The sequence below is a fragment of the Rosa rugosa genome, chromosome 4 (genome assembly GCF_958449725.1).
Source record: "Rosa rugosa chromosome 4, drRosRugo1.1, whole genome shotgun sequence".
Classification (NCBI taxonomy): domain Eukaryota; kingdom Viridiplantae; phylum Streptophyta; class Magnoliopsida; order Rosales; family Rosaceae; genus Rosa; species Rosa rugosa.
Window position 1 is genome coordinate 16,805,335 of NC_084823.1, and position 12,534 is coordinate 16,817,868.

At 40.4% G+C, this 12,534-nt stretch overlaps 1 protein-coding gene across 1 annotated transcript; it reads left to right on the top strand.

Annotated features, from left to right (window-relative positions):
- Positions 1-1,380: 1,380 nt before the first annotated feature.
- On the top strand, positions 1,381-2,458 carry LOC133744429 (uncharacterized). Its single transcript, XM_062172537.1, has 2 exons — positions 1,381-1,795; positions 1,911-2,458. Exons 1-2 carry the CDS (start codon positions 1,381-1,383, stop codon positions 2,456-2,458), a joined length of 963 nt encoding a protein of 320 aa, XP_062028521.1.
- The last annotated feature ends 10,076 nt before the right edge of the window (positions 2,459-12,534 follow it).

The window sequence follows — 12,534 nt, forward strand, 5'->3', positions numbered from 1 at the left end:
GTTGCATTGAAATAGTTTACTGTTTATTTCTGAACTCTCCATTGTTTGGTTGAGGTGAACATTATTTGAACAAACAACTTGACTTGCCCAACAAAGGAAAGCTAAGCCAAAAAAGGCCAATAGTTTGGTGGTTCTATTACTTACGCGCCGGGGCGTGGGGTGGCGTCTGTTGCTCCTCACCTTCGGTGCCTTGGGTCACCCCCACCCCCACCCCCACCCCACCCCCCAGCGAGTAGGATGCCGGCCGAGATGGTAACAAACGCATACCAGAAGGTTCTGAAAGAATAGCAGGGCCCAAAACATCAGAGTGAATCAATTCGAAAGTAACATCAATTTTCTGATTTCTTTGTTGGCATAACGAAGGGTCCAAAGGACCTGCTTTCTCTTCTCTTTCTTAGCGCTCCGCCCCCTGAATTGACTGTCAAGAAGGCAGAGATCGATCGGGCTCTCCGAAAGTTGGTCATTGATAAAAAGAATGGAGATAACCCAACTCCGAGAAGAATTCCCTTCAAATCAATAAGGGATCGATCTGACCGTCAAAGGAAAGAAACTGAGATAGCACTCATAGCAGTATGCCTTCGGAGCCTTTGCTTCGCAACCTTTTTTTTGCTATGAAATTGACAGAAGTTGGTCATCAATAAAGAGAACGGAGATAATCCCAAAACTCCGAGAAGAATTCCCTTCAATTCAATAAGGGATCGATTTGACCGTCAAAGGAGAGAAACTGAGACAGTAGTATGCCTTCGAAGCCTTTGCTTCGCAACCTAGTTTTGCTACGGATGCCTTGTACTTTTCAAAGTGTTTTCAACACGACACTATGGAAAAACAACAAACCAGAGAGAAAAACTCTTGAAATAACAAAGGGATTTAAAACCCAACTATTAGAAGGAACAGACTTCCCATATATATAGAGGAGGAAGAAAATTAGTTCTATTACGAAGCCCCTTAATCTCATTTAAAAACATCTACGCTTATAATTTAGCAATGCTTGCCAAGCAGGGATGGAGATTGGTGACCGACCCGGATTCGTTGATTGCTAAACTATATAAGGCTAGATATTACCCCAACAGTTGCTTTTGGGAAGCAGAACTTGGTAACTCTCCATCATTCTCTTGGAGAAGCATCCTGAATGGAAGACCTGTGCTAAAAGCTGGAGTACAATGGCGTGTAGGCAATGGACTGCAGGTAAACATTTAGCAGGATAAGTGGATTCCAAACTGTCAATAATTTATGTTTCACAAGCCTCCAAATTGTGCTTTTGAGTATGTCTCTGATCTCATTGATTCCCGCACTAGAGAATGGATACCTGCTGCCATTCATTCTATCTTTTGACCTGAGATAGCACAACAGGTACTATGCATCCCTCTTAGTCGCAGAAACATGGCAGATAAATTGATTTGGAGTCCTGAAAAGAAAGGCTTTTATTCAGTGAAAACATCTTATTGGATTGCTAGAGCCTCTGTTCTTGAAAATGTTCTAGTATCTACCTCTCATGGCAATCCATTCCAAGAACTTTGGGGGAACATTTGGAAAGCACAAGTTCCTGAGAAAGTTAAAATCTGCATTTGGAGAGCTTGTAGTAGTTTGCTGCCTACTAGAGCAAAACTTCAATCCAAGGGCTATACCGGGGACCGCAACTGCCTCCTATGTACACACAAGTATGAGGACACTTCTCATGTCTTCTGCCAATGCCCTATTGCCACTTCAGTCCTCGCAGCACCTCCATTCAGTCTTGGCAGAAGCTTGTTTGATTTTCGGGAATGGATGTTGGATCATGCATTAAACCTCAAGCAAGGTATGTTTGGAAAACCAATGATGGTACTATGGTCTTTGTGGAAAAACTGAAACAATGTGGCAGAATACTTCTCAACCTGCTCATGAGTTGGTGTTGAGTTCCTTGGCTTGGTTAGATGAATTCTGCAAAGCTAGAAATGTGGAGAAGACAAATGTGGCTCGCACTAAACCATCATGGCAACCTCCAGCTGAGGGCAGTTGGAAGCTAAATGTGGATGGCAGCTTCTTACCAAGCATTCCAAAAGGTGGAGTTGGAGGCGTCCTCAGAGACAACACAGGTAGATTTCATGTAGCTTTTGCAATCCCTGTGAGCTCTGTAGCTTCTGCAAAACACACAGAACTCCTAGCTATCAAGGAGGGACTGGCACTACTCCAAACCTTACAGACTGGTAAAGTAGTCATCGAATCTGACTGTCTTGAAGCAGTTAAGAATATAGCAAATGTGCATGATACACATATTGTTGAAGCAGCTCTTATTGATGATGTTCGAGTGGCCCTATGTGCTTTAACTAGTGTCACAGTGCAGCATGCTCCTAGAGCTTGTAATAGAGTAGCCCACCGCCTAGCTAGTATGGCATATGAAGCTAGGACTAAATCAGTCTGGTACAATCAAGCACCAGAAGATATTCTGGATGTTCTGAATTATGATTGTAATCAATCTTGAAGTATTAATGAATGAAGCACTGTTTTGATTCAAAAAAAAAAATCTCATTTGAAGTAGGTAAAGCTATACCCCTTAATTTCAGTTTCAAAAACCAATTTTGGAAGCCGAAAGCCATACTTCTTAATCACAGCTGACACAATAATGGAAGAGCATTTTGGAAATCACAAGACCCTTAATCCTAGCTGACTTTGATTAATCTGCAAATGACCAATTTGGCACACTACCTATTGTAAAAGTACAAAACAGATGCAATTGATAAACCCAGGCCATGATTTGGCAGCGATTGAAGGACCATCAGACTTTTGTGAAAGATATGAAAGGCATGTGTTTACCTAAGCCATGAAGATAAAAGAGTTCTTCAGACTTGGTCTTCGACAAGACAGTAAGACAACACAATGGAGCAGAAGATTGCAATTAACTAAACAAAATGATCTTTAGATTTGGTCTTCTTAATGGGTAGAGTTTTGTTAAAAGAAGGAATGCCAATATAATATTTATACTAACAACAGTCGGTCCTAGCTCGTGTATTTCCCTAAAAATAGATTCTCATACTCAGCTAGCCAAACATTTATATAGACTGAGAGCATCTTTCCCTTGATATTTTTCTTTCCTCAGATCTCTCTCTGGGACACTATTTTTGTATAGACTTTTTAAGTTGTCCCGTGTCTAGCTTGTGAAGTGTTATCAAATTCAGAAAACATTATCTTCAAAATAGAATCTTTGTCTATGCCTTCATGTGTGTTGCGTACATCTCTTTGTGCCTTGAGATGATAGACGACTATGTGGAGAGTTTTTCTATCTGAAAATTGAAGGAGGTTAAAATTCATCTTTTGGAATCAGTACCGAAGCAAGAAATAGAGCTGAAATTCTGGATTGGGTCTAGTTAATTTTAGCTTTGTACGTTCTTTATGTACTGATTTTTATAGTAGATTAATTTGTTACCGGCATAGTGCCCACAATTGTTTTTCTTTGATTCTTTCCTAAGGCCCCGTTTGGTTAGCTGGAATGTCAAAATTGGAAAAGGATTTATTTTCCTTTCCAGACGGATATGGAATGGAATATGATTTGGTATTTCCATGTGAGTGTTTGGAATATTACTAGAAATTAAATTTTGAAATTAATTTTTCATTTCTATTGAAGTGTTTGGTAAGTCATAAGAATGAAATATGGAATTATAATTTTCAATAACGCCCTTTTACTAATTAAAGTACATCAATTTATAAGGAATATTGGTGGGGAATATAAATTTTTAGAGGGATAATTATTGTAATTTTGCCTTTGACAGTGGGAAATAGAAATAGAATACCACCCATGACTAGGTAATTTTATTCAGGCTTTATGAGGGAGTTAATTTCCAATCAAATCTTATTTTTTATTTCCTTTCCAATCTTTAATTACAACCAAACAGCACATCTGAATGGAAAATGAAATTATTTCCCATTCCATACCATGATTTCCTGCCTTCCAAACGGGGCCTAAGAGTTTTAGCGTCAACCAAAATTATAGACTTAATTGTATGGCTGAGAAAAGAGAATGCTTTGACAAAGTTTATACATTTTTTGAAGAGCCTGAGGGCTAAAAATATATTCATCATAAGCCAGAATAGGCCGTTACATACCCTTCTGCTATCATCTAGGCAGATAAGAAGATAGTGGTAGCACCCACAGTGGTACATAGAAAATAGACATACTCATTGTACAATCAAATACCTAGACACAGCGGGATCCCCATTGGTACTACGCCGGAGGCGCTAGAAGGGTCCGGCCCTCCCAACCTAACTCTTAACCACCAAATCTAGTCGCCTAGAGACCTCAATTGGTGTACAACTAGAGACACTGAAAATTAAGTCAACAAGACCAAGACCAAATACTAAAACTAGATGCACAAACGTGCCTAGACTGTCCCTGAATGTAGGGAATTATTGAAGACTAACCAAAGTAAATAAGGACTAGGACAAAACCAGCCCAAGAGAGCAGCCCAAGGAAATGAGTCTAGCCCAAGGCCCAACAAAAGGTTGACCCGGGCCGGCCACCAAAACATCCTCCTCCAGCGCCACCGATCACCGCCAGACCTGTAGTAGCCGCAACCCCCACGAGATCGCGCAAAACCGCCTAGCCACGCCGCCACCACGATCGCTCCAGATCCATCATGCCCCTGCCCCTGCAGCGATCCTCCCAGACCACCAAAGCTGCGCTGCCACTCCGATCCCCAGAAAACCGCCATAGCCATGCCACCATCACATGTTCAGGAAAGCTCCTGACGAAACCCCGCCGCCAGTAGTCGTGGAAGCTCCGACGACCCACCAAACCTGCAGAAATCGATCAGCCCGGACTCCTTTGCCAAACCTCGAGCCACCCCCATTCAGAAGACTACACGGCCATTGCTTTCAAAACCCGCCCGGCAGCAGCCCATTCAGCATGGCGGACCACCACCGACGAGCGCCGCCGGACGAGAAGGCTAGGAGATCTTGAATAAAACCCTAAGCGCCGTCCGAGTTTTTTGGAGTACTAGGGAGTGTTATTAAAATGGAAGTCTTTGGATGAACCCATGCATTGGTCGAACTTGACAAAGTTTATACATGACTGCAAAACCTGTTAATAAAATTCATCAAAAACTTAGATGATGTCATTAAATATGACAATTAAAGCCATTTCTAATGTCATAATCGTAACATCTATTTTTGAATATTGTCAATGCTACTCTTAAGTGCAAGAATATATACTCCCAGTTTCAAGTTTCATATGTTCGATCTTAAATCGAAGAAGATAAAGAGAAAATGAATGAATGTTACCTTCTATTGACTAGATACAGAAGGAGCCAGAACCAGAGTATATCAAAGTTAAGCAAAAGAGGACAATTCACTTCAAAGCCCCACTTATTAGACTCGATTAAGCATCTGTACATCAACCACTGAGACGCTATTCCCTTGTACTCGAATGGAGATGACAATGACCAAATAAAGTCATGTAAAACCAGTTAGCAAAATTAAGCAAAACCTAAACTGCATGTCATTGAATTGTCATTAGCAGAACTCCAGTAAGATCATGTTTGCTAGAATACGAGGTACATTCTACTTGATGAACGAGACATTATTCTTCCTCTAGTTTCATGATGTTCACATGATCAAGCTCCTGAGAATCATAATTTCTCATGTCACCAACCCTGGCAAATACTTTATCATTTATAAGTGTCCCCCTTGCTCAATCTGCACCAGTACATGCAATTAAAGGTATATATTAAAAAGAACTGTTCTCAAAATCAATTAAATAAAAAACTTCACAAGACAATGGTCAAGATCAACAACAATCGAGTCGACTGAAACTGTCAAAGAGAGAGAGAGAGAGAAAAAAAAAAAACAGTCAAAGACAATGTTCAAGATCATACATGATGGTAAATCTTGAAACATTTGCTCGACACAAGTGCTACTAATAAAAATTCGTTGGAACTCACACACATGGAAAGAAAAACCCTAGGAGAGATTTTCTCTCTCACCCTAGCTCTCTATGGCGCCCTCGCCTCCTCTTCTCCTAGCTTTCTTCTCTACGTCTCTCACCCTCAACCCTCACTTAGCCACATGGCCTCCATTGATGCTATCACCGCTAGCTGTGCTGCTTCCCTTCGCTTGCAGAGGGAGGTAGTGCTCCTGATCTGGGGAGAATTGGTGGCGGCCCTGTCCGTTGGTCTTCCAAATCTTTTCTAATTGGGAAGCCTCTGACCTGTCGACCGGTCATCCCTACGGCCTTCAAGGCTCACCTCCTTTGTACCTGGATGGATGTCACTCTGGTGATGTTGAAGAAGAAGTCGGGCAAGCTACTTGGGAGTAGGAACAAGAATCATCGCCCTAGCAAGAAGCCGAATGTCGCTGCTTTACGACTCTCCTACCCTGCAGTTACTGGTATTGATTCCAGCCCTAGCGACAAGGGCAAGGGAAAGCTTTAGGCTTTTCTAGGTTTCCTTGCCTAATACTAGAAGTTGAGTCTTCTACTACTTTCATCTTAGTTTCTCTAGTTGTTCACCAATTGAGGTCTCTAGGCGGCTAGGTTACTACTTCATGGGAAGTTGGTAGGGAGGATTTTCTTTCTTGTGGTTAGGCTCAATAAGTGAGCGAGTGTGTTAACAGTGAGGGTCACCTGTCCTTTGTCTGGTAGCTTATACCATTTATGATTTTGGTGTAAGACAACATTTGATGTACGTGTTTCTGGCTATGGATAAATGAATGAAGTTATCTATTTTGTCAAAAAAAAAAAAAAAAAAAAATAGTACGTTGGAGGTGCCAAGTTGGCCAAACTGAAGAATACTAGGGACCTAATTTGCAAGACTTTCACATTTTAGTGTGTCAAATGATTTTCATTTGGACCATGTTTGTGATGTATTAACTTTTTAATTTTGATTGTAGAAAAAAATAATAATAATAATCTCTTTAGTTCGGAGAAGTTGAGCGATATATGACAATATGATTTTTCCAAAAAATGCAAAATGTTATTATTTTATTTTCCTTTTGTGATGCATATATACAAAATTCAATGAAATTTCGTTGAACATATGGCAATATGATTAAGGGTGGGTGTGTGTCAGTGTGTGTGTGTGTATATAGGACTTCCCAAAAACAATGAAACGTAGATAACTTTTTTCTTCCCAATACTTGCAAGAAAAGGATTCCTAGGTCGGTCTAGCTAGGGTTACCTATAACCTAGCTATATAAACGCAATAGCACCCTTCCACTTCCTCTTTCATATCATTCTTTTTGTTTCATTAACCTAAACACCCCGCGGCTTCTCCAATAGCCTTCTTGTCTTCATTTCTTCTTTGTTGATTGATTTCAAGGATGTCAAGTTCAGTGGTGAGAGAGAGGCAATATATTTGTAGCTGCGCATATCAAGATTTCGAAGCCAACCCTGATCTCCTAGGCGAGTTGCCCTACAACCCTCCGGACCTGGTACCAATCGTATTCAAGCTCTTGAAGACGGTCCGAAGCGGTTTGATTGATGATGAAGATGATGAGGAGCCAGCAGGTTTGGAATTGGAAGAATATAGGCTCCTTCAAGTAGAAGTGATCAGGGACGTTGGTCTGTCGCGTCTCAAGCTATCATCTCCAAGATCTAGAAGTGAACTCAAAGAGCGCTTCATTCATATTCTTTCCAAAAAACTCCATGTCCCAGAAGAAGAGCATCAAACTATCATTGCCCAGATCTTTCGAGAGGTTGATAGGGATTGCCGGCGTTTTCCCCTCCGCCCCTTCCGGCCCCTTAAAGTGGTCGTAGACAATGTGACTGTGCGGTTGCGATTGCGCCCCCCTCCTCCTCCTCCGGTTGATTTTGATGCTATACTTCAGATGCTAGACTCAGACGACGACGACACCGACTTGTTATCCTTGATTGCTGATTATGAGGAGGAGGGTTTGAAGAAAGTGGGACCTGATAGTTTGGAAGCTAAGAAACAAGAATCATGTCCTATTTGTATGGATGACTTTGAGAAAAAGGAGGATGCAGCTCCAATTGCTCGCTTGCCCTGCTTACATGTTTTTCATAGACATTGCATTCTTGGCTGGCTTCACAGAAATCCCTTGTGTCCCTTGTGCCGATGCCCTCTGCATAAAAAGAGAAAGTTGGAGGAAATATTGTCATCTTCAACTCCAATTGGTCCCTCATCAAATATTCCAAGGCTTAGCTAGCTGATCAGAGATCAGAATTAATGTACATATATTCAATAAAGACTACTGGAAGGTCATCTTGAGCAAGGATGTGGCAGCTGATCCCAGTTGGAACTCGGGTATTATGGCTTCCAACTTGTTCTTCCGGACGGGGCAGTATACAGTTTGGACTAATTAACAAGTCTGCTAACATAAACAGGAAGCAAAAGGCACTTATGCCCCTGGCCAACCAAGGAGCCAAGGAAGCAGGATGTCTATAGTTAGGACGGTTTGAGGTCTTGGGCCACTTGAGGAAGGCCGGTTAAGGAGGTTTCGGCCATTTCAGAATCTCCGACTGGCCGTATGCTTGAGGATCTCTTACCGGCCATAGTGTGCCTTTCTCTTCCAAAAGAGAAATCTTTCAACATGGGAATGAGCTAATTGTTGAGGGATTTCTGAGACTTGTTTTGTTTCTGAGGACTGTGGTTTATATACAGGTTTTGGGTACGTAGTAGGCATCAACTTTCAACTATTCTCGGTCCAATTTCAATCCGAGTCACTCTGCTTTAAAGAAGAAGATTCAGTTGCCAAGAGCGCAAGAAATCTAAGCTGACCCTTTCATGGGATATATACACGAAAGGCCTAATAGAGGTGGTCGCACTGGAAGAAGGTGAAAGGAAAATTGATGAGAAAACCTTGGAACTAGTTTGATCTGATGTCTTGGGGCGAGATTTGTATGGTTTTAAGAGAAATTTTGGTGATGCATTTTTATTGCGGACTCAAACTAAGACTAATCCTCCGAGAAGTTGCCCAAAAAAATGAAAAAGGAGAAGTTCGTATCCTCATTCATGTCTACCTCTATCTATACTGTATGTTTAAAGAGTTAATTGTCTTTTTTATTTCAAAGTGAATAAATCTATAATTACAACTAGACCGCAATCATGCTTCTTAGTAAGTGATCATAATCTCAATGAAAACTGAATGAATTGTCAGTGATCCAACTAAAGAGATGAATCGAGCAACTAGCCGAGCCAAATTGACATAAAAGAAAGTTATAGTAATAACCGAGACAGAGTCGCCACACTAGTGAATTTTGGGTGGTCTCATTAATAGTCTCAAAGGCTCGACTCCCTTGCTTTGATAATCAAAGTATTTGTAAGAAAAACTATATCACCTGAAACACAACCTATCTGTTTTTGTCAAATGATCGAAATATGCATTCAGCCCAAGGGCAAAGAGAAAACACAAACCCCAAGCCAGAGAAACTAGCAAGGGAAATAGGGCCCTTTGGTCAGTAGCACAACCTAAAGGAAACCAACATGAAACTTAGAGCAAAACCAACAGACAAGAGAAGTAAACAAAAATGATAAGAAAAGACCTGCAATGAGACAAGTAGTTTTGAGGTTTGTCTGTAATGATCACTAATAAAGTTATGTTCCCTTCGCAAATTGCACATATTCTTCACAGTTAAAAACTATGTTTGTAGTCAGGGTAGTCATTTATTTACTTCAAGTAATGATCGATCAGAAATACAAGGCTAAGTTCAATTCGCATACTGCACATATTCCTCACTGTTAAAACTATTTTTGGAAGGCAGGGTAGTCGATCATCTAGTTACTTCAAGTGTACTGTTTGCTCAAGCTTCTTGATATTCAAGTTACTTTTTCAACGCTTACTGGATTTATGGACTAAAATGAGGGCGTATTTAATAGTTCTGCTCTTAAATAAAACATAATTTTGGGAGGCTTTCATGGCCTCCTATTGCATAAAATGGCTTATTTTGAGGTTTTGCACCAAGGAGCAAGGAGTACCAAACTGTGCAATTTTTTGTTTTCTTCTTTTCTGTGTGCGCGTCTCCTTCAACCTTCCTAGCTATGCAAAGGTTTCAGAGTGGAATCACCAGAAGTCAAAACAAATACATGATACCTCTGCTGTAAGCCTTTCAGAAACTAATAACCTTAATCCTATATATGCTTAAACGTCGATCTGTACAGTTTCATATTCAATCAAAAGTCTAGTATGAGTATGACCTGTCTCTTGTTTCCTTAACCATTTTTTCTAGTTACATTAAAATTGAATGCTTCACCTAAAAGGCTAAAAATAAAAAAAAGGCCCTAGAAAATGAATGCTTCCACTTTTGTCCCAAATAAAAAAAAGGAAAGAAAAAGGAATGCTTCGCCTAAACACAATTTGGCAGAACTAGAAACCTGATATAAACTCAATTCAATACGGTGCAAGGTCAATCCCAAAAATTCCCAATCAATGTATTCATACCAGTGCAACAAGATAAGGTACAACATTCTTACTATCTTCTAACATATCATTCAATATACTCTGACAATCTAACAACATACTTGCCTGGTCTGTCATATTCACATCAATACAGCTCACTCTTCAAATCACTTCAATGCCACATTTCCTCTAGCTTGTAGTTTAGATCATTCGTTAACATCTGCTGTTTGACAGCAGCGTTTAGTTGCTTCAGATACCGCTTGCTATCACTGTACAAACTGTGGGGGTTGGGATATTTTACATGTCCTTCCAAGTGATGATTCAGTGCTACAAGATTTGTAATAGCTTGTGAGAATTTGGAAAGTATGTTCTTCATGTGTGCAGTATACCCCAAATCAACCAAGAACTCAGTGGGTTTAGCAGGATACTTATAGAAAATCTGTGTTCCCAAGTAAAAGTAAAATTTCTTTGGGTACTTTCCCCTTCTGTTTTCTGCAGCCTGCAGCAGACTCTGCACCAGCATTTCCAGCTTTTTAGTGACAGCATTGGACCCCAGTCTGCTCCTCAACTCATGCACATAAAGCTTAAATTTTCCAGCAGATCCTCTGATTCCCATAAGACGCATGAAGTGCTTGCAGAAGACTTGAAACGTTTGGAAGCCTAGCGCCTGATACATTGTGACTGTAATGGGCTGTCCTACGTCCTCCTCTGCATTACCAATTTGGCTCCACACTTGCTTTATCTTCATGTACACTTTGGGATTAGTGTCTTGGATGTTTTTGCAGGTGGGCATCCCCCTTAATCGATCCACATTCAGCCTCAAAGTCCTCAGCCCTTTTTTACACTCAAGAAGCCTAGATGGATCAATCAGGCTTTCTTGATGTACAGAACCTTCAAGGTACAGAATGGCATTATAAAATGCATACAGAAGATGAGTAACAAGCTGATCAAGTTGTGCACCCAGAGCATCTTCATCAGTTGAAGAACTTGCTGTGGTCCTTTGTTGCAGAATCGCTTCAGTATATGCCAAGATCATTACAGGCTTGATCTTTTCGGCAACCCAACCCTTGAGTAAAGACACAAACTTTAAAATTTTATTCACCATCCGCTTTGATTCTGCAAGAATCAAGAAGCAGCTGATCAATCCCTGAGTCAACTCACTCCCAAATCTGCAAAACTCAACCTCCACTGCTATAGTTGCTTCCCATTTCTCCATTTCATCAATCCAATCAAGAAGTGCTCTGCTTTCTTCTACTTCTACTTCTACTTCTGCTTCGCTTCTTTTCTTTTTACCCAGAGAAGCAGGCCTCATCCTCAATGCCCGACCCCTTTCATCTTCTTTCTTCGTCGAAATGCTTTCTTCTTCTACTTGGCTTCTTCCCTTTTGACCCAGAAAAGCAAGCCTCATCTTCAATGCCCCACCCATTTCACCTTCATCATTCTCTGACATGCTTCTTCTTGAACGCCCAGAATTGAACCCCTCTTTTACTTTTCTTTCTGCTATTTTCATTTTCAAGAAGAAAGAAACGAAAGCAGAACGATATCGGAAGAGAACGGCGAAAGAAAACTTAGAGAAGGAGGAGTAGAACTGAAAATAGAACGGAGGAGAACGTCGGTGTTTCTTGGGACTCCGACTTTTAATTTCTAAAATCGGTAAATAGTAGGAAAATTGGTTCGCCCTCTTTGTAGTTTTTTTCTTTCCGAATGTTTTCCCCTTACAAAACGCACGAGTTTCCCGAATGAAATTTTTTATTTTATTTTATTTATTTATTTCTTTTGTGGAAAATTTATTTTACAAAATTGTACTAAAGTAAACAAAACACATAAACTTAATGTCTCGATAAGAATGAGCCAATTGATCTCTCCAAATCCTAATTGACATGATTCGGGGTTCCATCGACGTCACAAGGTCTCGGTTCTAGTTCAATATACTAGGAGATTATCTCTATCTAGTTCATAATCTCCGCTATTGGTTTTGCTGCCTGTTTATTTAGTGGATTGATGAATACTACACTTTATGTGTTTTTATCAGTACGCCATAATAGGTGAGCAGTTCGACTTGTGCTAGGGCAAGTATAGTAACGATCAGTTAACTACTTTCTTCTTTAAAGCAGTCCATAGTTGTTTAATTCACAATTTTTAAGATCTTGTTTAGTCTTGTTGCTTGAATTTACATAGTTATTTTAAAATTGCCCTCAACATTTCTTGTAATGTA